Source organism: Mesocricetus auratus, unplaced genomic scaffold (genome assembly GCF_017639785.1).
Source record: "Mesocricetus auratus isolate SY011 unplaced genomic scaffold, BCM_Maur_2.0 Super-Scaffold_100023, whole genome shotgun sequence".
Classification (NCBI taxonomy): domain Eukaryota; kingdom Metazoa; phylum Chordata; class Mammalia; order Rodentia; family Cricetidae; genus Mesocricetus; species Mesocricetus auratus.
Window position 1 is genome coordinate 27,507,496 of NW_024429204.1, and position 23,224 is coordinate 27,530,719.

The following is a 23,224-nucleotide window of genomic DNA, read 5'->3' on the forward strand; positions in this document are numbered from 1 at the left end:
CACCCCTCTCTGCCTTTCTCCATATGGACTCCCGGTGCATACATAATACAGGCCCTGTTCTAAGAGGATACTGGAGAAGCTGCTGACAGCAGGAGTCCCCGATTTATCAGGTGCAGACCAGTAATGTCCACACCTGGATTTCAAAAACTGAAAATAGATTAACTAGGGATGGGAAAATAAAATAGATATTGTTGTCTCTTGGCGCTTACGAGTACTGGGTTCCTATGTCTGATCGTAGCATCCAGGCAACTCCGGTCACGTTCAATGCTACAGTTATTTGACATTCAGGTCTTTGATGTGCTCTGATGTCGACCTGGAGAACCTCAATATCTCCTTACTTCTGAACTACCATTACTCTTCCCTGAAACTATGCCTGGTGCCTGAGCAGTAGCCTCCAGGATAACTTTGCAACACCTCCAGATGTGCAAAGTAACATCTACCATTCAACATTCCCCTAGCATGCTCCAAGATGTTTTCATTCGTGGTGCTTGGCCACCATCATTCAAAATTTGACTCATTGATGACTCCACTGCTCAACAAGATGTTCTTGTAGGTCATTGTTGGCATCTAGAGACAGTTTGGTTAAACTACAACAACTTGTGAAACTACTGGACTCTTATGGATAGAGGTAAGGGGCTGAGTCCGAGAAAAAGGACCAAATCCACAACAAAGAATTATCTGTTCTACTGATGGTACTGAAGTTGATAAACCAGGAGGCAAGCTTTTGGGCTGAGATGCCCTTGTTCATTTGCAAACACAACATCTGCAGGTCCTGACACATCATCAATGCTAAAAGCATTTTTACGCCATTAAAGGAAGGAACGGATAAGGGCTTGATTTTCTTGCTAATGTCATACACACAGTTTCAGTAGAATGAGGGTATCTATGTTTTGGAAGGAGGGCAGACTTTGGAATGAGAGAAAACAGTTCAAATCTGTTCATCAGTTACTAGTTCAACTTGGGTAAGCCATTAGCTCAGTGAACCGTGGTCATCTGTAAAATGAAGCTAATGTGATTTTTTTTCTAATTCAGGAAACTGTGTTCAACACCTGTGTTTTCTAGGCAACTGATAACTTGCTGGTGACTAAGCCGAAAGCAGGTGTGCCATAAATTTCCTGTATTATTGGAATGAATTGGAGAAAACCAAGGGCAAAACTGAGAGGGCAATAAGAAAGACACCAAAACCTTCCAGGCAGGAGATGATGGTTGTGTGGACAGGGTGGCCACAGCGGGAAGGAGACAGAGCTCGGACTCCATGTGGAGAAAAATTAGCAACAGTCTTTCCTGGTGGATTCTGGACAGGTGTAAGGGGAACCATTCCTGGTACCTGGGTGTACATGTGGGAGAATGGCGACACTCATTCTAAAGCTGGGCATGACTTGGCTGTTGAGAAAAAACACAAAACAGTTTCACGTGTGCTCTAGCTTTAGGAAGAGTGACAGGCATCTTCACAAGGAGGCAGGTCGGGATTGTGTCTATCTGGTTTGTTGTTATATCCTCAGATGCAAAAATGGTTGCTGGTACACAGGACAATCTTTTTATTCACCAAATAAGTGGATAAATGGGCTGACAATGGGTAGATGGGTATGGTGTCAGCCAAAGGGAGAGTTTTAAAGAAGCAACCATCATGTGTGGCATATATGCAAAAATACATTTGTGTGTTGTATGTATATACATGCAAGTATGTAAGTGTGTGTATGGAAGCCAGAAAGCAAGGTTGAGTGTCTTCTTCAGTTACATTCAACACTTTCTTTTCTTTTTCTTCCTTTCCTCTTTTTTTTTTTGAGACAGGGTATGAAAGTGAAGAGCAAATGCTTTTCTGTGTTGATCCCCTAATAATCTGTTTTCTGCATGTACCCCATGAAAACACTTTTGTGCAAGAGATTCATCCCAACCAGTCTGTGAGGTTAGCACTAGCAAGATTCTCATCTCACTGGCAATGACATGGAAAAACAGGACATGTGTTTGGGGTGACATGGAGACACAGGAGTTTTGTGTTGGGATGACATGGTGACACAGGAGGTTGTGTTGAGATGACATGGAGACAAGGAGGTTGTGTTGGGGTGACATGAAGACACTGGAAGTTGTGTTCGGGTGACATGGAGATAAGGAGGTTGTGTTGGGTGACATGAAGACACAGGACGTTGTGTTGGGTGACATGGAGACAAGGACGTTGTGTTGGGGTGACATGGAGATAAGGAGGTTGTGTTAGGGTGACATGGAGACACTGGAAGTTGTGTTGGGGTGACATGGATTTAAGGAGTTTGTGTTGGGTGACACGGAGATAAGGAGATTGTGTTGGGTGACATGGAGATAAGGAGGTTGTGTTGGGGTGACATGGAGACACAGGAGGTTGTGTTGGGGTGACATGGAGACACAGGAGGTTGTTTTGGGATGACATAGAGACACTGGTGGTTGTGTTGGGATGCTTGAAGTTACACAGAACACAAGAAGAGGAGTCAGTTCGAACTCCTATGACTACTGTCTAATTCTACTACCTGGTAATTTTGAGTCCCTGGTTAGAAAACACAAAAGACTATAGATCTTTAGGGATTCAGGAGTTCACAATCTAGCTGCTGTGTGTTTCTCTGCTGCTGTTGTTTGTTAATCTCACTAATCACAGGTATGTTGTTATAATGAATGCTACCATTGCAAAAATGTCCACCTCCAGTCTCACACCTGGGTTCTGAGAGCTTCCTATCGTGTACAGTCTCATCACATCCCGTTTCGTAGCACGTAGTGGGATGTAAAAGGTGGGCCCACATTTCCCTAGGGCACTGAGTGGGTGTGGGATACGATTAAAGTATATTCAAGCCTGCTAAAAATACCCTTAGTGTTAATGATAAATTATTTAAGTTCTGATTGTCAGCACTCCTTCTGATATTTCATTTCCCTGCAAAAAAAAAAAAAAAAAAAAAAAGCAGACTTTGGGAGACAGGGCAATCCAGCTCTCTAATTAGTAGCTATTGTATCATTTCTAGCTCCCCTAGCTTTCTTGGGCAAAAAGACTGTCAGTCAAACATCCAGCCAAAATACCACCGCCAGACATCTTGGATGTATTTAGAAAACTACACGACAAGGCTCAGGCTCAGCCAGGGCTGATTGAAATAGTTTATGTTGTAAGCCATGACTCACAGAGTTGCTGACAAGGCAAGACTGCCAATGGGCTAAAACTAACGACTGTGATGACCCCCAAGAATGACTCTCAGGTTATATAAGTGAGTAGATCCCTGAGTAGGTCACTAGGAGTAAGTCTCTGGGGGCTGACTCCCATGTGGCTGCCACGTTTGGTCCATTTAAAGGCTTTTAGTTGTGGGCTGAGCTGGTAACCAGAAGAAGGACCCAGCAGAGACAGCAGTGAGGTAGTGATGGTACAGACAGCAGGAAGATGGCGGCCAAAGCAGCACAGGTGGAGAAAGCAAGGTGGTGAGGAGACTCAGAGCTGTAGAACACACAGACGAGCTTGAGAGCAGTCAGTGTGAAATGAAAAGCTGCTGGAGGGGAGAGAGACAGAGACAGAGAGACAGAGAGACAGAGACAGAGAGAGACACAGAGACAGAGACAGAGACAGAGAGACAGAGACAGAAAGAGAGAGGAGCGGAGAACTGGAAAAGACTAAAACTGTGAGGAGGCAGAGAAGGGAAACGGCGGGTCCTGGTCACCTGCAGGGTGCCAGAGAACAGATGAATCTTTAGGTTTCAAACTGACACCGCTCAGTCTGAGATATGTGACACTGGTTGCTAGCTAGAACCCCAGTAGCTAGCTCTTCCTGGAAGCTTCAACATCCACTATCCTAAGAGGATGTAGAATATTGGCTTCCTAGGATCACACAGGAGAGGGGACACTTGTAGGACCCAATGGTCCCAACACCAGAGGCCTCGCGTGCCTGTAATATCAGAGGGCTCCGCCTGCAGCTGCTTGCAGCTGCCTACTGCTTAACACTCACAGATGCCATACACCATACATCCAGGGAAACAAGAGACTAACAGAGAGCTTCTCCATCATTGGTCACACAGTTTCTAACTGAGTAGGAGAAAATGGTCTTGTCAACAAAATTACAACAACAGAAGTTTGAGTAGTTCCTCCAAATGAGTTCAAGACCTAAACTATGTTTATGAGTGTGAGGTAACCAAGCCAAAGTCATACTGGAATAGGGCAGACCCTTGATCCAACGAGTAGTATGTTTACATTTATTTATTTACTTATTTTGGTTTCTCAAGACAGGCTTTCTCTGTGGCTTTGGAGGCTGTCCTGGAACTAGCTCTTGTAGACCAGGGTGGTCTTGAAAACTCACAGAGATCCGCCTGCCTCTGCCTCCCAAGTGCTGGGATTAAAGGCAATGGCCACCACCATCCGGCTGAGTAGTATGTTTATAATAAAAAGAAAAGGGAGATTTGATACAGATGTACTCAGAAAGAAAAAGCCCATGAGAAGGTCGAGGCATGGATTGGAACAATGACAAACCAAGGCTTGCTACTGACCACCTGAAGCTAGGAAGAGTTGACAAAGATCACCCTCAAATATCTTCCGAGGGAGCTGGGTGCAGGTGACACCTTGATGTCAGACTTCACCCTCCTGAACCATGGTAAATTTCAGTTGTTTTAAACCATCCAGTCATCCTGTTCATGGTAACTTGTTATGGCTAGCCGAGGACACTAACATAATCTATCGACGATAGTTGAGTTACTGAATAAGGATAGCCCTCAGACTTGTGGAATCAGGAGAGATGTGCCAAGTTCTTCTGTCTTAAGAAATGAGGATATCATGGGAGAGATGTTAGCTGAGGTAGGTATAGAGAGGAACTTCCTTTTTCACGTTTTCATGGACATAAAAAATGGGACTTCCATACCCTTTGAAGAACCCAGAAGAATACACTAGTTGTCAATTAGTTTCTTCCCATGATAGAAGGTAAGTCATTCACTTGGATTATAAGTGTGAATGGATGCTGTCCAACATTGCTTGATGGAGCAGGTTGCATTTTAGTAATCAGTATCCATATGTGACCTTTCTCAAGCATTCTTTGCATCATAGCCACACATGCCCCTACTGTGGTGGCTGGGACAGTGTCTAGCCTGTCTGTCCCTATGCTGCTCCCAAAGCCAGACTTGGTGGAGTAATATGAAATGTCAGGCCCAGAGCCAGCACTGCAAATAAAACCTATTTACTGATTCCTCTCCAACATCTATATCCCAAACTAATCATAATCCAGTGTGAAAGGTGTGTTATGAATAGCCATGATACCCCAATTATTTCTCAGGGAAAATAGAGGCAAAGCCTTTACGACATGCCAGGGTTCACTTAGGATTTACCACTTTGGCCCAAATTTCAATTCAGCATCTCTATTATTCTGCAGCTTGGGCCAGTGTTGTAGGTCCGGACAGCAGGGGAACATACTAATTGTATGGGGTCATACCCAAACCTCTTGTTTTGCACTGAGTAGCAATTTTCTCATCAGTAAAATTAGGGGATTGGCTAACTGCGATCGGAATTCCCCTCCCCCCTTCACAAGCACTGATTCTAGGTCTGGAAGGACTTTATTGACAGCAACACGCATGACTGTGAGATGAATTTCATGTGGGGTGTCAGAGGGAGCAATGAATGAAGGCAGCACTGAGCTGCTTGTTCTTCTTTTGCATAGTGGGTTCTGGCTCTGTGCCTTTTCTGGCCTCCATAGCCTCCTCTTCTGGCAAAGACTTCAGCTCTGTGAGCCAAGACGGGGTGAAGGAAAATAAACAAGCAAAGGGGCACCTGCTGAGACCAGCGAAGGAGCCGCAAGGATTAGCACTGTGCTTGGGACTAGGACCTGTGGACCTCCACCAGCTGGATGCAAGCCCTGCTTTGCGTCTTTCTCTTTGCAGATATGGTGCAAAGCTCTTACCTCTTTGGATTTCGGTTATTAGGTATAAAATGAGGATTAACAATAGTATTTAGATCATAGGGTGGCTGTGAGGTTTGATGTACACAGAGCCGTGCCTGGAAGACAATATCCATCCTTTCTCTAAGTGACTGTCATTACTTTAAAATACTTTGATCCAAATGAATGATCTTCTGCTCAATGGGAAAGGCATAATCACAGGCAAGCGAAAAGGAAGGCATCTTAGATGATGTTTTGTTCTTCAAAGACAAATACATATCCTGAAGGATGTTATTCAGAGTAAATTGTTTGAAAATACAACTTGAACAATTGGGTTCAAGCAAGCAGTTGTCAACATAGTTACCTGTTTTTAGAATTTAAAAGTCCTAGTTTCCATCACAAAGACACCCTAATTAACAGCAGGAGGCTCCATGACTATATACTGAATATTTACAACTGATGGTTAAAGTGCTGACCAGAACAGAAAACATTAGTTCCTCCCAACACACTGTAGAATGAATGAGGTTTAGTATGGCTTAATGTAGATGTCCCTTGGTGCAATATTATTATTAAGACTTTGAAATTAATGGATGGACTTTATGTCTATCACAGACAATGACTGTTTCTGTCTACTTGCTGTTGTAGTTACCATTCGTGGGAGGGGGAAGTACCTTCTTATACTCAGGAACTTATTTCCTCTATTCTGTCATTCCACCCAGGTGAATGTAATGGAGTTTGTCATTTATAGTAGCTTATTCCACTCTGACATGTAGAAGTGTACAACAGGGATTGGTCAGCAGCAGTCTCCATTCTCTAAGGAAAGAAATTACCCAAGACATGAATATATGACCAAATTGGGTCAATATGTAGGGTTCCCTGTATTTTTCTGGCTCATGAGTATTAAGTCTAAGGAAGAAAGGAGAAAAGATTTGATTTTTGGGTTTACAAGCATACACAGATTAATCAATATATGGAAAGCCAGCTACCAGAGTAAACTCATCATGGAATGAACAGAGATAAAAGTTGAAAGAGAAAAATCCAGACAGGCCTTATCCTAGCTCCCAGGGGCTTCTGGTACTCTCTTAGTGGATATTCCAGCTATTACATTTCTTTTACAGGGTAAAGTAGCATAAATTGACTTTATGATACTTGTATAATATAGACTTTGTCCGTTCATTCAACCACCCACCATCCAAAAACATCCATACATTGACTTTCCCCATCCATCTATCTACCCACTGGTCCATTAACTTATCCATCTTCCATCCACCCACTCAACCATCTACCTATACTCTATCTGCCACTTTCACTGTGTACATACACAAAGTTGACCAGGTTTTCAGGTTATATCTAGGTGCCTCAGAGGCATTCAGTTTAGCAGAAAAAGCAGTTGAGAAACAACTGTATTAGGTAGTCATCGATGTCATGAAGGACCCTAAAGCAAGATAAAGGGGAAAGAGACTGCTGGGGAAAGAGTGAAGGGCCAGAGAAGGTCCCTTTCTGCAGGGGACATCAGGCAGAATCCCAAGAGAAGCAGACAAGAGGACCATATGAAGAGATCTTGGCTGATGGAGACAGCTTTAAGTCCAGATCACGTGTCTGCTGGGTTAACTGAGTTTACTTTGTACTTACAAATACCGAGGGCATTAATGGCCTGCACTGCAGGGAGATTCCTTCCTAACAGGGTAGATGGAGGATGAAAACCCTACTCTGGCCATTTCTGTGTTGATGGCATTGCAAGGTACGAGAGCACTTTAGATCAACTCCTTGAAAGCGACACAGAGATGAAATAGGCTGTTATTTAACCATGTAGCCAATATTTATATTTCAGGCATAGGTTTAGCTTCAATACTGATATATGTATGGGTATAATATAATGCATATATGCATACATATATGCTTTGTTACAAAAGTTTTGAATCCAGCCAAGGTCATTGCAGTGGACATATTCAAACCAGGTGAGAAGATGGGAGGAGCCATCCACTTCCAGTTTTATAAAAGTCATACAGCATGGCATACTATGTGTTCAGCTCTCTGTGAGCCTATCATGAGAGTTGTCTCTTTTCGTTTGTGTTAACCACGGGATTGTATACACCAAGAAAGAAGTGTAGCACTACAGAGCCCACTGTCCAGTCAACTATATGAATTCAGCTGGGCTTATATCCCATAGGAATCAAATGAGTCAGGACATCCCTAAATAAATGATCATGTTGTAAGCAAGTAAGAGCTTGAGCTCCCACCAGTATGCTGACTAAATGATTCCCTCCCTCACCCTCAAGACTGCATCTGGATCTGGAAAAAACAGGAAATATGACTGTGTGCTCACGTTGTCAAACAAGCAAACGTGTGGGCTGTTTGTTCTAGGAGGAGGTGATAAGATGAACGTCAGATTGCCCTCGATTTGTAGATAACGAGAAAGGAAGACTGAAACGTCAGTTGATTGGCAGGCTATTGAAGATGCCAACCATAAGGTAGCCAGTGAACAGCAGCAAGTTTCCGCTTACATCCTCTGCTTCTTGTTGAATATTCTCTTGTCACTGTGCTCCCTTCCTTCTTGGATGAAGGAGTTGAATTCACCCTTCCTTAAGATCTCTGTCTCTGTGTATTTACTTGTTCACGTCATCTGGCTCATCAGCCTACCAGCCTTACCTGACTACTGTTCGAATACTGGATAAAGATGATTGAATGGTTTCTATAACCAACTTTGATATTCTCTGCGGAGGGTGAGACAGCAAATACCCGAGTCTCACCGTAAAGAATCGGGGAATACATTTTCCTTTGCGCCTCCTTTCTATAACCAGAGAAACACCTTTAGAAAAGCCTCAAATGCACGTGTTCCATCTCCAATTTAAGCAGAATGAGAAAATCCGACATATATTTGGAATAACATACAGTACTCCTAACCATGGTTTCAGTTACCCACAGTTAACAGTTAACTTTGGTTAAAAAATGCGACACGTGCACTCCAGAAAACACTCCACAAGTTTTCAGCAAGTATTCCTCTGGGCTGATATTTCTTAACATCTCCAACTATTGTGGATCATCTTGTTTCATAATCTATAACAGAGTCCAGACGTTGAACACCTTCTACAGAGGGGTTAGAAGTTGGGGAAAGTAGTCTCACACACGCCCCCGAATCTCCTCTCACCTCTGCATCAGCCTGCAGTGCAGACGACTCACTGGACAGCCTCATGACTACAAGGATCATGAATGCAGTCTGTGTTTGCTTTCTGAACTGCCCTCTGTGATGGGAGCCCAAGAAGCAAATGGAGAAAAGTACAATGGCAAACATTTTTCCTTCACCTATGTCAGTTTGAGGGTGTTAGATCTTGGAGTTATACACAGTTGTGAGCTGCCACGTGGGTGTTGGGTTTTGAACCTGGATCCTCCGGAAGAGCATTTGGTGCTTTTGACCACTGAGCCATCTGTCCAGCCCAGTAGCAACCATTTTCACATTCAGACCTGACTTTGAAGTTTGGTTTTGCTACTTAGCTTTTGCATGATGCAGGAGGACTAGCTGAACCTTTCTGAGTCCCAATCCTCCTCATCCACAGAGGAGAATAGTAAGGGTTATCTCACGTGGTGATTGTGAGGCTCGGGTGTGATAACTTGCTCAGAGCCTAGCTCCCAGGAGATCACCGTTCACTCTGTAGTTGTTGTTATTAATCATAATAAGCCATCCTTAGCTAAACTAACATGAAAATGGCAGAGGAATCAGTGTTCAGCAACAGAGTGAGCGCCAAAGACTAGCTTGTGACCAATATGGCTATCCGGCAGCTTTCCACCAAGCAGAATGAACCCTCCCCCAAAACAATGGCGAAAGGAGGGACGTCATAATCAGAAATGTACCTGGCTGCTGCCTCCAGCTGTTCCTTCCTATAAAAGAAAGAGAAAAAGAGAAATCGTAAGTGACGTGAAGTGGCTGCATCTTGTCCCAAAGTCTGCCTCGGTGGTCTCTTTGGAAGGTAGAGTCAGTCCAATGGAATAAAGAAACACTCTGGAACAAGATGGTGGGTGTGGAAGGGAAACCAAAGTACGAGGCAGGCTTTTCCTCGTGCCCCACGCCCCTGCTCCTAAGTTTGTCTAAGCTGCTCACTCATCAAGCAAGTGGGTGCGTTCCTACTCCCTCCCAGGATTCACCGCTCAGCTCAGTAAGTTTGTTTTGTGATGGGGACAGATCAGGATATCAAGACTGCCAAATGTCATTGCTGTATTCCCACCCCTCGCTGCCATCACGGTCAACAGCATCACCAACATGCATGTTGACTGGACAGCAAATTGTTTCCTGTCTCTTCTCTTATCAGATAGCATTTTAAGTGCTTTTTATGGATTTCTCAATTAAGCCTTCTGACAACTCTAAGAGGTAAATACTATTACCATACCATTTTGTTTTTTCTGTTGAGAAAGTTGAGGGACAAATAAATTTAATAAATTGCCTATGGCCTCAGACATGAAGCAGTAGAGTTTGGATCGCTACCTAGGCACTGTGTCTGCAGAGGATGCCCTGTAGTTATGGGGCTGGCTGAACATGTTGGCCACCTAGTCGCCACCCGGGGCCTTTGCTCAGCTCTGCCTAGGATCCTCTACCCATTTTCCCCACGTGGAGCAGTCTCTTGCTCATGCGTCAAGCCCACTGCACTTGGCTTCAATCCAGACATGGTGTTCTTGCTATGAGGTCACCCACAGTGGTTTCCTAAGACTACAGTTTGGGAGCCCAATGTCTTTCTTGTCCCCTTTGCTTCTGCTAGGTTTCATTGATCTCTCCAGTGCACACTGAATCATCATTGATTTGAACAACCTGCCACGAAGGCAGATACTGTCATACACATAACTCAGTTTCACCATTACGACACCAACCTCTTTGGGAATGGACATTGTTTAGACAAATAAGCCTTGAGACCCAAACCTGTGGGATGCAGGTAAGGATGGACCTGAGTATTCTACGCTTCTCTCTAAAATAGGTGTTTCTTCCCAGACACACAACGGAAGAAGAAAAAGAGCTTGGGAAGAAGAACCGGGCTCCAATCTTTCTTCCAGCGTGTACTTGCTGACTCATATCCGGTCTTAGTCTCAGTGTTCTGACTCTTCACTCATAAACATGGTCACATGGAATGGAGAGAGGTGGGACCAGGAGAAACCACAAATGAAGACAAGATTTCTTTCAGACATAACAAAATTGTGCTGACGTTGGTGTGTTGAATGATGCCCTACTTTGAGAATATATTCAGAACCACTAAACTGACCTGTCCTCTTATAGGGAGCGAAATGTATCTCAATAAAATTGTTTTCAAAAAGTGAATAAAAGGAAAAACCCTTTGGGAAGCAGGTGAGGACAAATCGGTGTACCTGCTTTCTCTGTGTCACTAGCATATGGTGTGGGTTGGCATTCAGGGACACTCTTTTCCCAAAGGACTGTCTGGTTTCAGAGTGGTTGCTAAGTGAGTTTCTCTAGCGACTCTGTACTTTTGTCCTTGAGAAACAAAACAAGAAAGAAATGTTCCCTCTTAGTTTAAAAGCCATCCCCACATCACAGCAACTGTCTGCAGCACAATGTAGCCCTCAAGTGTCTGACAGTCAGGACAATGTTGTATTTATAATAAATCGACCAAAAAGAATGGGCCCATTGCCAAGGCCTTGGGATGCAAAGCTAATGAAAATCATCTTGGCTCTACATTCAGTCTGGGTACACATGTTCTTGGTTTTGAATCCAAGGTCATCCTGTTTTCTTAAAGGGTGGGAAGGATACTGGCCCATTCTAGGAAGGCTCTGATTTATGCTGTCACAGCTCCTAATCAATAACAGCAGTAACTGACTTTCAGAAACACAATTAGCAACATCCGAGCAAGTAAGTTTAATTAAGTTAGAAGGTACAGTGAGTAACCCGAACTTACTCCTCTATTTAATTATTCATCGTTTGCCTCTTACCTCTTCCACAAGTCATCAGTCCCCTTATCTTTACTCAGACCCTCTCTCTCTTTCTCCCTTCTTAGGCTCATGCCCTCAGACCTTCCTGAGAAGCGAAAGCCCCGTGAGAGTGAGGCAGGAAAGGTTTTCTGGGGCTGGGCTTGCAATTCTCCAAGGTCATGGCCAGGTTTCACGTTTGCATGTTACTTATGATCACTGACTGTAAAGTTTTTAAATAAAGCAATGAGCCCATAAATCCCGAGCCCCTCTATTCCTTTAAATATTTTAAAATGTATTGACTGATACGGGCATGTGCACACACGTGCATTTGGCAGTCAGTTTCTCCTTCCACATGGGTATTAATCTTAGGTCATCAGGCTTAGTGCCAAGTGCCGTTAGACACTGAACCATCTTGTTGACCAAATTTCCTTAAATCTTTAGCACAACGTATTGGTGACAGCAGAAGGATAAATGGAGCTAGTATTCATAATCCAGTCATAGGTTTTATACTGAGTGTGTGGGAGAGTCAGGTAGGTGTTGTCATTTGTTTGTAGAATATGCTTCAGTAAACATAGTTTAGAGTAGAGCCTACCCCAGAATGAGCTAACAGTGCCTCTATCTTGTCTCCTAAGTCAAGGGTTCTAGAAGTCTAACATCTGCCTATATCCAGAACTCTGGACTCTAGACCACACCATCAAAACACTAAAAGGAAGAGCCTACTTTAGAATCCAGGCAGCAAGAAAAGCACAGGATTCAGATAACTATGAAAATTTTCAAGAATTTTGAGTCCTAGGTCACTAACCCATAAGTAGAACCTGGTGTCATTGACCATTCAATTTGGTACTCAGTGTTCACCATGAACCATTATGGTAGAATGAAACCATGGCTCCTGGTCCAGACAGTTTTACCACCACACTTCCATCAGAATGGCTGAAGGTGTATGCTGGCTCTGTATGTTCAAAGCAGTGCCTTCAGGTCTAACGTACTCTGGCGTTTGTGAACACTGACTCATCTCAGAGAACCTACTAGGATTAAATGAAATGCAGACTGGGATATTTGGAACGCAGTGGATATCACTGCATGTTAAGTTCCCTTCTCTTCTCCTTATGCTAGCCATGGGAAGAGTCTATGCACACCATGGGCCTTTACTTCAATTTTCCAACTCTGAGAACATGAAACACCATTAATAGGTTTCCAGGGGTCATCCTTGTCCTTCTTCCCTTTGTTGAAACGGTCTGTGAGTCTAAGCTATGGCCAGATGAAGGAATCACCAGGCTGCTAGGATAGCTGGTTGTGCTGGCTTCTGCTTGCTCCATCCTCTGATTCTGTCCACACAGATATTGCCTAGTGCCATGCTGTTTGCCTCTAGCTGCTCACTGGAACATCTAGAAGGTTTTGAAAGGCAGTGGTGTCTGGTTTTACTTCTGAGGATTTAGACGTCATTGGGCCAAGTATGTCCAAATAGCAAGGTTTTATTGTTTTGCTTTGTTTGTTTCAAGTTCTCCAGTGATGTCAATATGTGGTCCCCCTCGCCTTGGACGACACTCTCTAGGAAACCATGAGACAATGACACGAAGAATAGACCATGGTAAAGAAGGTCAGACACACTGGGAACACTTAGACAGGTGACTACTTGCCTGAAGAAGGGGAAAGAGACAACCGATTCATAAAATCTCCAGGTTGCCACTAGGTCAATCCTATTGGGGTTGGTAGCATAATATCTCCAGGCAGCCTGAGGAGGAGAAAAAAGGAAACAGAACGATGTGGGTGTCATATGAAATCGTCACACAGCATCCTACGACATCCAAAGCAACCTTTAAGCTCTTGTCTCCTAAGTTTGAGTGTCTGTCTAGTGAGGATTCAGAGAGGCAGAGGCTCTGGGCTTCTGACAGATTCTATGGAGCAAGAACTTGACCATTTTTAGAGCTACGGCTGGTGCTGTGGTGAGCTGACAAACTGGGACAGAGAGAAGAGGTTAGAATCCCTGCAAGGAATGGTGACTGTTCTTTCCAAAGAGTCTCTTGAGACTGTTTGGCCAATTCCATAAGGAAACAGAGTCTTTCGTGTTACGTCTGAGTAGAAGAATCCTGGGAGATGGCTCTCATGGACTAAACTTCTGGGATGCTCCGATGGCTTGGGGTTTGAAGGCATAAAGGAACAAGCAGACTTTGCACGTGGAGACCATTTTGGATGCTACCATGCTCTGTCAGTTCCACAGACCCACAGAAGCACCTGCTGCAACTGGGTACAAGCTCTGGGTGGGCGGTAAGAGCCTCAGCACTGAGGAAGGCGCAGGGGGGACACACTAAGTTCCTATTTACTATGCTCCCTACTCCTAATGGCTCATGCAATCATGATACAAATTATGACACCCAACAGGGAACAGTTACTTCTGTTTTCTCCTATTATTCTTCCTCAAGCTTATGGTTGTAATAGCAATGGACAGAACTAGGCATCCAACGTCTCCTGTACCATGATTGTTGAAGACAGGAAAACTGGTGGAGTATCCAATATTTTGCATACTTTTGTTTTTTTTTCTCTCTCCTTCCCTCTCCCCATGGGCTCTCTACTGCTGACAGACAGGAAGGGATCAAACGGCCCTCCTTGTAGCCACTAAGCACCTGGACTGTCAGCTATCTCTTTTCTGTGGGTCATTGCATCAATCCTAGGATGGGAAGGAGAATAATGAAAAGGAGGCTAAGAAAAGTCACAGGTCTAAACCAAATTCTTGACTTCCTAAATTATCAGAAAAAAATCAAGTGGTTTCACCCTTGAGTACTTGAGTCGAATAGAATTTGGGTGAAAAAAATGCTAAGGCTTTCATTGTCAACACACATAGACTGTGCAGGTAACCACGGTGATGTCTGTAGTTGCCTACAAAGGAGCAAATGCGAGCTGGCCTCTCCTGTCTAGGACTGTGGTTTTGTTTTTCTTCTTTCTGTTACTGTCTGTCTGTCTGTCAGTCAGTCTGCCTGCCCCCTCTCTTTCTCTCTCTCTCTCTCTCTCTCTCTCTCTCTCTCTCTCTCTCTCACACACACACACACACACACACACACTCACATACCCCCACCACACACATGCCCACACTCTTACATCCCTCGGCCCATCTTAGTCCACCCCCGGGCACACAGACCTGGATGAGTTCAGCGGCTGGTTTCCTTCTCTTTTCAAAGTGTTTCTGACGGTGCTGCTCCTGCACCTTGAGCGCCAGTCCTGAGCCAAGGATGCCCTGCAAGGAGAAGTCAAGCCTGAGTCAGCTGCACCGGGCTCTCTCAGCACCCAAGCCTCATTTCTGGGGTAGCAGAGAATGCAGGGTTCCATGACACTCTGAAGCCCGCGCTGCCATTTGAATGTGACATGTCACCCACGGGCTCATGTGTTTGAAATCCTTAGCTGGTGGCCCTTTAGGAAGGTTGTGGAACCTAGAGGAGGTGGAGCCTTACTGGAGGAGTTAAGTCCCTGGAGGTAGGGGTAGGTGTTTTATAGCCTGGACCCACAGCCTGTCCACTCTGCTTCCTGACTGCTTATGCATGGGACCCGTTGCTTCCTGCTCCGGCCACCATGCCTTCCTTACCACTGTGTACTGCATCCCCTCAAACTGTAAGCCAATTATACATCTTCTTCCACTTACATTGCTTCTTCCCAGGCATTTTGGTCATAGCCACAAGACAAGGGGTTTTGCAGTGGTAATACAAGATGGAGGAGAGAAAGGAGAAATCTTCCTTTCTACTCCTAGAGTAGGGAGTATGGTTAAGAGAAACCAGCCTGAAGCCAAAAACGTCTGACTTCCAATCTGAAAGCCACAGCTCAGCAAAGTTCTTATCTGTGCTCTATCTTCCATTGGGCCGTTGGATCATAGTACCTACCGCACAGCGATCTTAGGAAAAACCTAGATGATAAATTCGAATTGTTCCAGTAAGGCATGCGACACAGAGCAGATACCCTGTGTATGATAATTGAATTTTAAAATATTTAAGCTGTTCTAATTGTCCCTGGGAACATGCACTATAGGCAGAATTTCCAAGAATTGAATCTGCTTTGATTTCCAGGTCTAAGTAGAGAGACACATACGTTTAATATGAAAGATAATTAGAGAGGATATACTACCCAGCCCATCCTGTGCAAGTTTCACAGATGACAAAACAAGTTTAAGAAGATCACAGAAAGAGTTAAATAGCTGAGGGAAATACATACAAGTTGGCTAATAATGGAGAAAGGAATTCTCTAGTAATGACATGGTTGTGGGTTGTGATTTAAGAATGGTCTTCTTCAAGCTGCATAATGAGAAGCTTTAGAACTGGCTTCCAGTTCCCGACTCCACATATCAGGAATGTTTACTAGCCTCTAATTGAGCCTCAGATTTTAACTCATACTATTGGCATGAAGAACAAATGAGATAATGCCGACAAAATGCTTAGCATGATTTGGGCACACGTCAATTCCAGTGTGAGCCTTCTATTTCCATTTCTATTCTCATCATTCCACCTTTGGGGGATCTTTTACACATCAAGGACTACTCTTGAAAGAAATAAAAACATTCAAAAATTTAAGGTATCAGGCCACAGAGAGGAAATTCAGATGTGAAATGTCTGTTCTGTGTAAGGTTTGGGGCATCAACAGATGAAGACAGAATCCTTGGCCCCCAAAATATCAGCCTCTGATGGTAGGCAGAGATGGAAACCCACAAACCCACATCGAGTCAGGACAGGAGGGGTCCACTGACTCAGACTGAGGATGGCATTACTAGTCCTGGGTCTTATAAAACAAGGGGCCATGTGAAGATGTCTCTCAGGGTGCAAGGACACATCGAAAGCCACCGTGCAGGAGGCGTGAGACACACCGTGCCTAGGGTGACAGCTGGCGGAGGGACAGGATGTAGAGTGCCAGGTACAAAGGGGGAAATTGAGGCTGGGGGTTCAAGCTGGGTTTAGGCAGTAGCGGGGAGCTTCCTGTCACACACTGAAAGAACTTACTGCTGGAAGGGCAAAAAAGGAGACGCCGATTAAGGAAAAGGTGGCAGCAATCAGACGTCCTTCCCAGGTTTTAGGTGTCTTGTCTCCATATCCGATGGTGGCCAGTGTGATCTGAAAAGAAGAGTTCAGACTCGGTTTCCCCAGGTAGGCGACAGCAGTGACAGTCAACGGAGCTCCGTGTCTCAGCCTCTGTGCCTGTTTGGGTGCCTCTCTCTCTCTCTCTCTCTCCATCTCTCTCTCTCTCCATCTCTCTCTCTCTCCTCCCCTCTCTGTTTCGTATGTGTGCGTATGTGTATGCACTTGTACGTGTGTGTGTGTGTGTGTGTGTGTGTGTGTGTGTGTGTGTACAGTTGCTTCTCTATAACCACGAATTCCATATCTTTGGATTTAACCAACTATGCTTCAAAATATTTGAATAAAAAACAACCAATAATGTAACAATAAAAATAATACAAATAAGACCTACAGCAGGCCAACTGTATTTACACAGTATTTACATGTCATTAGGCACTAAAAGTAAACTAGAGGTGATTTAAATACAGAGGAGGATATGTGCGGCTTGCATACATATGCTGCAATGCTTTCTAAAAGGGACACACATCTGTACATTTGACATCCTCAGAGAAGTGGAAGAAATTGAAATAAATTCTTGTTACGTCAAGGAATGACTGCATTTGTGAATGTATAGATTTATGTACAACCATGTTACAAATTGTGCTTATGAGTTTGTTTGTGTATACCATCCTGTGTACATCTCTCTCTGCCCATGTGTCTGTCCTGAGCCTAGATTACAGTGTGTGTTTATGTGTTGATCGAGACAGTTCCCAACACCATGGCCTCTGCAGCCTGTTTGCCTGCCTTCAAATGTCAAGTGCCGTCAAGGAACTATTAAACTAATTACTTTCTATGGTTCTCACCTCTTCAAAAGAGACCAGTAACAGGCGCTTGGGTTCAAAGTTCATTAGTAAGTACTGACAACAGCATGGTGATGTGGGGTAAATTAAGGCTTTGGTGAGTGTGGCTGTCAGCTTCTCTCTGTGCCTTCAGGCCTGTGTGCCATGCATGGATCTGACACTGTGCTCCCTTGTGCAACATGGCCTAGCTGATGATGGCCCATGGCTAACAAGGCCAGGTCCCAGGAAGCCATGCAGATAGACTGTTCTGAGCTCTAGTGTCTTCAAGCTCTACAGGAAAACTGTCCAGGTACCTTCTGCATCAGCAGAAGCTTCCTGCGTTCTCTGTGTAGATTTGAAGGTGGGAGTGGTCCACCTCTGGATTCCGAATGAAGCTGACCGAGCATGTAGGGGTCAGGCTTCCGTGCCACCGCCCCAGGGTTGCCTTTCAACAAAGCTGACTCACCAGGCCCCACCACAGAGCATCTGCGTAGGTCTCAAACTCCTCTCTCATCTCTTCTCCTTGGGCGTCAACCTCCGGCACATCCTTCTCCACCAGGTAGACGAGAAACGAAGAAAGGATGAGCGTCAGGAAGCCAATGTACCAGGCGGTGATGAGCTCCTGCAAGGGTGGACAGCAGAGGGAATCGGCAGGAAGCCCTTGGGTGGAACCTTGAGCTGGGCAGTCTGGGACTGGAGTCCATGTTTACCGGTTTTCTTTTCTGAGTCTCGTCACTCATGGGTGGAAAACAGGGCCAAGATTATAAACATTTCCATCAACTGCTAGGAATGTTGTAGGCTCTAGGAGGAGAGGAAGACTCCATTCTAGGTGACCTGATGTCACAACTCAAGAGGCCTCACGGGAATGTAAGTCATCAGGAGGAACTGCTTATTGCCAGAGACAAGCTCAGGGTTCTGGAGATGTTATGTGTTATGGGACTGCACCAAGCAGGGCAAAAGCTCGACCCCATGTTCAAAAGGGCAGTTAATGTAGCCCAGAAGACAAAGCATTTCACTGCATGATCCAAGGGAGAACTACGCCCTCTTATCTGTGTGTAACATCCTAATTTTCAAAATTAAAAAAAAAAAGAACAAAAGACCTAGACCAAAAGAGTCCCACAGGTGTCCTGGATACCGATGGTGGAATTCAGACAGACCACTTTCATGGTAAGTGATCTTGCATATCAGAATATATGAAAAGTAAAACATAAGAGGCCTATGAGACCTGTGATTTCATAGGTACTGTCGCATGGTAAGATATAAACAGAGACAAGGGATTGAAAGGAAACGCTATGGTTAGGAGAACAGAGAGGGTGGCAAAGCAAGCTGGTCACTGGAGTCTCAAAAGCCCTGGAAAAATGGGGTTGATTGCTAGTGGGCCTTAGCTGCTTTAAATCCTCTGCCATTCTCCTGTTTAGTATGGTAGAGTGGGTGAGGAGGAGTCAAGTCCCCCACCCGATGTCCTCCCATCACAGTTTAGTATGGTAGAGTGGGTGAGGAGGAGTCAAGTCCTCCGCCCGATGGTCTCCCATCATGGTTTAGCACGGCAGAGTGGGTGAGCAGAAGCCATGACTATGGGTGAACGTGATCTGGATGTGAAGCTGGTGTTCTCCCTGAGGCATCGAAGAGGGCTGCTATTGGCACAGCTGTCCTTCCCATGCGGTCCACTGCCAGCCTGCTGCTGCCTTTAGGTCAGGAGAGTCTGTCTGATTGACAGGTCTGCCACTCTCGTCACCTTGCCTCACAGAGTCCCTGCTGCCCATGCTACACTTGCCTGCAGGGCCTGATGAAGATCCCCCCTCCCCCAGTCATCTGCATTTGCCTATGACCTTCATTGTGATATTTCCCGGGATAACTATTCTATTAGAGTGCCGTGATCTGAATGGAACTACCCTTCATAGGCTCAAGTCTGGAACACTTCCTTTCTGGCTGGTTCTGGAATCCTGGCTAATTTGGGAAAGCCATGGGAAGTTTAGGAGGTGGGACTTCCCTGGTAGAAAGAGGTGACTAAGGGGTGGGCCTTTGAAAGTCTTCCTTGTTTCCAGAAGCCTGCCTCAGTCTCCACTTCCTGGTCTGCTGTGATGTGAACAGCCTCCACCACACAGCCCTGCTGCCACAGCCTCAGGGGCTCTGCCAAACTTTCCCCACAATGGCATACTGAAACACACTGAACCACTGAACCGGCAAGTCAAAATATTTTTCCTTCCTCTCTGTGTCTTTTGGGTGTTGTGTGACAGAGAGCTCAGTGGCGCTCCCTCCATAGCTCCACTGTTTCCTAGTCAGTCTGTGTCTCTAACACGGTTAGGTTTCTCTGTTCACAGTCCGGTCTTCCGCCCAGCATCACACGCACGCTGCACGCACCTAAGCTCACACATGCTGCCGAGCAGGAGGTTCCCCTCTGAGGGTCTGCCCTGAAGGAGATAGGAGAGCCGAAAGTTACCTATTCCTTCCCCAGTGGCTGTCTGCACACCTGCCTCTTGTTTTGTAGATGGAGGCTGGGAACCTGTGCCTCCCAGGCTCCTGCAAAGCCAGACGATTCAGTGTTGCACCTTTACAAACAGCGGCTTGATCTTGGGCAGCATGCAGACACACCAGCTGTGCAGGATTATTGAGAGGTCACCTAATGGTTGACGTGGGGAGCTAAAGTGGGCTCTTCAAGGCCATCCTGACTTTACATGATTTTCATCAGCAGCTCTCTGGCAGAACCTGTCCCTCACTTGCCAAGAATCCCAGCAGTTAGCCTTGGGACCAAGGGACTGGTGTCCAACCAGTGTCGGGAAGCGATGTACACAAATCGTTCCCTGTTTTTAAAAAAATACCCTCTGCAGGGTCTCTAAGGCCTTCTTTTTCTGCCTTGGTGTCAGGGCTCAGTTTCCTGACACATGAGAGCCAGCCAGCATACCTGGCACTAGAAGCGTGAACCAGCATTATATACTAGGTTGCGGGAGACCCTGGGTCATATTTATCCTGGGAGCAGTGCTTGGCCGTCCAAACTACAGGATCAACTTTAAAAGTCTCATCCTGGCAACAAGGGCTTCCATCTCTGTATTTAAAGTGTCAGAGGAGTCCACACAGAACTTGGCCCAGAGTGTAAAGAATGGATTTTAAATCCCCCCCCCCCCCCCAGAGGTGACACAGAGTTTGGTTTGAATTAATGTGTGCAACTCTCAAACCTTCCCCTTGTGTGAGCTCAGGTAACACCTCTGAGCTGTTGACTCCTCAATGGTCACCCCCTACCTCAGAAACGAGGAGGCTGAAGGCCATCGAGGTCTGAGTAACTTCCCTGGCTATTTGCATACAGTGGAGCTGAGACCTAAGCCCAAGTCCGCCTGTGGGCGGCATCTTCTCTGGACCACACCTGTATACACTTGTCTCTCCATTCCCTCCTCTTTCTCCTCGCTACCATCCCTGCCAGTGGCATGACTACCCTCAGGGACACTGCAGGAAGAGGGTGACATAGGAAGGTACAAGCAGGAGAGCAGCCTGTGCCACTCCGCGGCTTGGCCGTCACACTTACTTTGCTGTGGGCACAAATAGCGGAGCCCAGGAGCTTCCAGGTGCCGCCCCTCCTGTCCATTCGAAGCATGCGCAGGATCTGCAGGAAGCGGAGACTTCGCAGGGAGGTGGCCAGGACATTGCCCTGGTTTCCCACGGCGACCACGGGCACAGAGGCAATCAGCACGAAGATGTCTGGTAAAGAGGGCAGGGCGTGGCAGGGAACAGGGTTAGAAGGGAACAGGTGGAGGGGAAGCAACCATTGAGAGTACTGTCCGGGGGCTGGCGAGCATGCGTCGAGCAGGGGCTGTGCCCTAAGAGGTTGTGTTTGAATGCGACATCAACCGCCAGCAGCAGTGGATTGTGCCGCGAATGACGAGAAACAGAAACTCTGAGCACTAATGATGTCCCAGACTTCAGCTCTGCTTCTAGAGCTCAGAGGTGCTGTTTCCCAAGGTCCCTGGTGAGAAGGGACCTTGGGAAACAGCACCTCTGAGTTGTGGAGAAGAGGGAATCGGGGGTTGCTCAGGAGAATGTAATGGAGTTTGTCCTCAGCGTCTGTTTTAAGGTGTTTTTTTTTTTTTTCCTGAGTAAGTGGGACATGAGACGGGACTTGGGTGTGAATTGTTGAGTGATTAATAGAGGGGTACTGGATTCTTCCAGAACTTTTGTATTGGGGTGGCGTGGTGGTTTGAAGGATGGACCCCACAGGCTCATGTGTTTGATTTTTTGGCCTCAGTTAGTGGAACTGTTTGCAAAGGATTGGGAAGTGTGGTCCGAGAGGGTGTGGCCTTGTCTGGGGGGATGTACAATGGGGGAGGTGGGCTTTGAGCTTAGAACGCCCACAGGAGATCCAGTTGCTCCCTCTCTGCCTGCTGCCTGCATGCCAGGATGTAAGCTCTTAGCCACTGCTCCAGCCTCAAGCCCTTCACTGTGCTCCCACCGCGATGGCTATGGGTTAACCTTCGGAAACAGTAAGCAAGCCCCAATTAAACGCTTTCTTTACAAAGATGCCTTGGTCACAGGGTTTCAACACAGCAACAAAACAGCAGCTAAGACCGGTGGGATCTGCCGCTCACCAGTTCTAAAAAACTGGAAGAACTCAGCTTTGGGAACTTCAGTCTCTATCTCTGTAAAACAGGTCACATGTGGTCTGAGAGAAGGGGTCTCTCAATCACCAATGGTGTGACACTTCCTACCCCTGATGGCCTGGAACACACGGGTGATTAGAGCTATATTAGCAACTGAGTGGGCTACTAGTCTAAGTACTGGGGTCGCACACTGCCCGGTACTCTGTGGCTTTTTAGAGTCCAGATGCTAACAGTGAGCCCAGTCTCCAACCACCAAGGTTCACTGCCCTTACCACATCTCAAGGAACAATCCCAGGGGGTGGATTTTCAACACCGTGTATTGTGTCACTCTCTGCATCCATACAGAAAAATAGTGTAGGGGAGGACAGAAGCCATCACTGGACTCTGTTGCCAGGGCTTACCCAACATGCACAGGGGCTTCCTGGCAAACTTCAGCCGTCCACGCCAGCCTTTGTATCGACAGCAACATCCGGCGGCCCAGATCCTCAAAGCAAACTCAGCTCCAAAGATGAAAATAGCAAATGTTTCCTGCACGGGAGAGCATATGGAGTGGGGTTACCCAGTACCCGCTGTCAGGACTTCTGACATCAGAGGAACTGTGTTTCTGTTGCTGCTGCTCTGGTACTCAGTGTTCTGGGGCCAAAGAAGCGAGAAGGACAGGTGGGCTACCTCCATCCAGTTTCTAAGAGCCCCTGTCTTCACCTTGGCATGTCAACTATCCATGCCAAATGAACGTGCATGTTTCTTTGCCAAGGATCCCATTCCAACCAATCATCTTTAAAGTCCCTTGAATGTATTTAAAATCCCTAAGGAGTAAAAGTCAAACATAGAATGCTCAGACACAGGTATGACTAGCTGGCCGGTGCTGCTCACCTTAGCTTTTGGGCAAGCCACTGTCTCAAGAGTTTCTCAGTTGACATTTTGAGAAACCAAAGGAGGGTCATGGTTTAGAAAGGAGTATGCCTTTAGGTGAACGTTTGGGGGGCCAGGAAGCTATGTTTTATCATTTGATAC

At 45.9% G+C, this 23,224-nt stretch overlaps 1 protein-coding gene across 1 annotated transcript in view; it reads right to left on the bottom strand.

The window, feature by feature from the left end:
* Kcnq3 (potassium voltage-gated channel subfamily Q member 3) overlaps positions 1-23,224 on the bottom strand; it is a 285,100-nt gene that overhangs the window by 22,397 nt on the left and 239,479 nt on the right. Inside the window, 7 exon segments of the mRNA XM_021232172.2 lie at positions 9,704-9,730; positions 13,396-13,490; positions 14,892-14,987; positions 16,732-16,842; positions 18,091-18,246; positions 21,142-21,314; positions 22,612-22,738. Of these exon segments, the coding sequence (XP_021087831.1) occupies positions 9,704-9,730; positions 13,396-13,490; positions 14,892-14,987; positions 16,732-16,842; positions 18,091-18,246; positions 21,142-21,314; positions 22,612-22,738 (785 nt within the window).